This window comes from Charadrius vociferus, unplaced genomic scaffold, assembly GCF_000708025.1.
Source record: "Charadrius vociferus isolate BGI_N301 unplaced genomic scaffold, ASM70802v2 scaffold385, whole genome shotgun sequence".
Taxonomy (NCBI): domain Eukaryota; kingdom Metazoa; phylum Chordata; class Aves; order Charadriiformes; family Charadriidae; genus Charadrius; species Charadrius vociferus.
Genome location: NW_009648925.1, coordinates 5,399,243 through 5,402,843, shown reverse-complemented (window position 1 = coordinate 5,402,843; position 3,601 = coordinate 5,399,243). Strand labels below are relative to the sequence as shown.

The following is a 3,601-nucleotide window of genomic DNA, read 5'->3' as shown; positions in this document are numbered from 1 at the left end:
GAGGAGAGGGAGAAGTTAATTCTTCGCATTAATCATGCTATGTTCCAAGGCCCAAAAAGTAATGAGTATCACTCCCTTCTGTAAAGGTGTTTTGTGTTTTTTTTTACTGTAAAAAAGAGAATGTTTCTTTGGTTATTGTCCTCTGCTGCTTCTCATGTTTTTTGCTTGCTTTTTAAAATGCTACAGAGATGAAACACCCATTTATGCACATTTTAATTCCTGATTTTGTGTTATAAACAGGTTAGGATTTGACTATGGCAGTGCAGTTCCTGCGGAAGGCATCTGTGTGGTTAAAGAAGCGCAAGATCCCTTTGTTGGCTGTTACTTGCGTGGGACTGTTTGGCACTGACCTTTCCTATCATGTGTTTCCTGAGCAGACATTCAAACTGTTGCATGAGTGCTGGTCAGAGGGCCAGCCAGCTGAGCTTTCACAGAGGCTCTGTGGTGTCTTTCAGGATGTCCTTCAAGATACTGATGTGAAGTCCACTGACTCCTATCGAGCCTTTGCAGCTTCTGGCTTCCACCCTGTGAGTGCTGGAATCCCCTGGCTGCCCGCAGGCTCTTTGGTGGGCATCCCACCTAACTTTGATAGCACAGCTGAGGATAAAAAAGGAATAGTCAACCATGTTGTTGTGATCAATGGCAAGGAAGTAGACTGGGAGAGCAACGAAGGTGTTGCTTTGAAAGAAGCTCTGACTTTTTCACTTAAAGCTCAGAAGTTTGCCATTGCCAGAGAAGTTGTGTATTTGCAGAACGGCAGTCCTTTAGTGAGTGCAGTTGTGGCTCCAGCTTGCTTAGCTGGTACATTTCTCTGTGGGAAAGGTATAAAGCTACTTCTGGGTTTATCTCCTGGCCCCGTGATACTTCGCAGCATCTGTAACCTCATAACTGCTGCTGGTGGACTGATGTGCTACTACGTTTCTTACGACGCTGTGACCTATCACCTAGACTGCAAGGCTGACAGAAAGGCAGCTACTGTTTCCAAAGACTATGCCAGAGGTGGGGTTGAATTTTATGATAAAATCTTGTCCCGCAACAGGATTCTTCGTGGTCTGATGGGCAAACAAGGGACGAAAATTTATTCCCCAAGTGGTAACCTTTTCCCAAGGCACTGGTTCAGAATAAAGTATACCCCATACACTTACCGAAGAGATTTGATTGTTAATATTTTAAGAGAGCTCCAGGCATAGGAAGGGAGTGCTTGAATTTTAAACTTGTGAATTATGTATTCTCTTGGAACACTGCTGTGCTGCCTTTTTTTTTTTTTTTTTTTTTTTTTTTTTTTTTTTTTTTTTTTTTTTTTTTTTTTTTTTTTTTTTTTTGCTGTATCTTCATTAGAATTGTGGGATTTATTTTGCATATAGTTCGGAAGGAGTTATTGCACATTCTGTGAATAAAGAATTCTCTCTTAAAATATTAAAGCCTCGCTTCAGAAGTGCTCTGTTCTGTGTGCATCTCAAATCACAAGACCACTAAGGAGGGGAACTTCTCAGACACAGATCTGGAAGTTCTGCTCTGCTGTCCTGCCAGTGCAGTAAGGAAAATGGAAAGGGTAAAGTCCAACAGAGAGTTTTGGGAGCATTATCATTTAAACAGGGGTGTTTGTATGTATGTTTGCCATTCCTCCTATGGAACAACCCGAAGACATTTAAAAAAACTGGTCAGCCTGTATCATGCTGTTACATAAATACCAAGCCACAATGTTTCTGTTCTGTGTAAGTTCTTGGGCTATGTAAATTCTTATGCTGCAATCGCCATTCTTCAGTATGGCACACTAGTTATGCTTCAGTCCGTACAAATACAGCTGGATTATTACCAGCACCTGCATCATTTTGCTTAAATCTGTTCCTGCTCTCTACGTGACATGGTGACTGTAGCATGTATGTCATGAATGTTTCCCAGCAGTGGTGGTATGTAACATGACTGTCATGGGTTGGTTGGTTTCTTACAGGTGGGATAAGCATGTTCAGGAGAGGGTTTTCTGTTTGCTTTGGTAGGATTTTTGTTTAATTTAAAAATACATATAGATGTATGTAACCTTATATGTCAAAGGCGGCAAGGTATAAAATAAGTCTGGTGTTTAGTGCAGAAACTGGTGAGGTCTGTGATGAAGAGTTGCCAAAGGAAATTATTCTTCTGTTTCAGATTAGCTTAAGAAGATTTTGTCTGGCAGACCGAGCTTTGCCCAGGATTACTAATCCTCTGGAAAGGTCTTCAGTGCACGGGCAATAAACTTTCCACTATGGCCTCACCTTGAAGCTTTTATGTGATGTCCAAGATGATAGTTCTCAAAGTTTGTAGTTCCCTCTTTTCTGTGTTTCTGTTGCAGCGATTCCAGTAGCCCTCCCTGGTGGCATCACAGCAGTTCTCCTCTGCTGTCGTTCTTACAGGAAACTTCTAGTATTTTGTATCTTCTCAGTCACAGAAGTGCTGAGTGTCCTGTCTGCCCTGGTTTGTCCTTTCTTCATCTGCTACAATAATAACTGTCATGCCTGTGTTTGCTCAAAGCATTACTGAGTTCTGTTGTCCCTTTGAATCACACAGTGACATAAAGTTGATACACTGGCTGCTGAGGCGCTGGCGTTGCTTTACATTGCTGAAGCCCTATATAGAGGATGTTTGGATTTCTGCTGAAGTAATCTGTGTCAAGTTTTTCTGGACCACCACCTATCACTTGCACTTGTCCTTGAAGAATCAAGTCATGAGATGCCTCTTAGGTGCTTTCTGGCTATAGGGCCTGATGTTATTTTTCTTGTGACCTTCGTGAAAGAGTTTGACAAAATCTCCTAGTCTGTGGAATAAAAGGAGATTTCACCTTTAGGCAGGGAGCTTTCAAAGCTTCAGGCTAAATTTTGACTTCTCTTCCAGGTAAATCCAATATAACAGGCCAAGATAGAGGTTTTACTGGTTGAGTGATGTAGTGACTTGAGATTGGAATGTAACTGCTGTTTTATATAGCCCGTGACTTCAATTCATCCTTGTGTTACTCCAGACAAGTCTAACCTCCATGAAACGTTCTCAGAGAGAACTTGGCCCACTTGTTTTATGTGGTTTAAGGAACTGCTACTACATAAAGAGAGCAGAGAGGAAACAGAGGCCGCCTTTGAGATTTACAACAAGTAGCAGTTTAAACAAAATTCAATTAATCTGCTTGCCTCTTACCACTCCTTACTGCTGCTTTTCATCAAGATGCCTGCAGCTAGTGCTGTTACTTAACATTTTCTGGTTGTAAAGCCCCAGTGATGCTAATGGGTTTTGCAGTTGTGCACTCTGCTCTACTTTTACAGCTGGATTCTCCAAGAAGCTCCATCTATCTATAAGTGCTGTGTCTGATTTACCCTTCTTTGAACTTGCTGTGGCATATTAGTGTTAGTAAGGGAGGGCTGGCTAGTATTAATATGCCCTTGCCTTCCAAAGAGATGTTCTTTGCCAAGGGCTTACACACCTCTGTCTCTATATAGTCAAGCTCCTGTTATCACCATCTGTGTATTCTGGAAGAGTAGTGCTTTCAATATAAGGGAAATGGGAGTTGAAATCACAACTGCTAATTAAGATTTCCCTGAACTTTGGGAATGTGTGTGTGGGTTGTCCTGGAAAAGGT

General features: G+C 41.7%; 1 protein-coding gene across 1 annotated transcript; it reads left to right on the top strand.

Moving 5' to 3' along the window:
* Nucleotides 1-254: 254 nt before the first annotated feature.
* On the top strand, nt 255-1,197 carry TMEM177 (transmembrane protein 177). Its single transcript, XM_009887283.1, has one exon. The coding sequence runs from the start codon at nt 255-257 to the stop codon at nt 1,188-1,190; it is 936 nt and encodes a 311-aa protein (XP_009885585.1). The 3' UTR covers nt 1,191-1,197.
* The last annotated feature ends 2,404 nt before the right edge of the window (nt 1,198-3,601 follow it).

Coding starts and splice junctions, on each gene's coding strand:
- TMEM177 (XM_009887283.1), top strand. CDS start 255: ATGGCAGTGCAGTTCCTGCGGAAGGCATCTGTGTGGTTAAAGAAGCGC.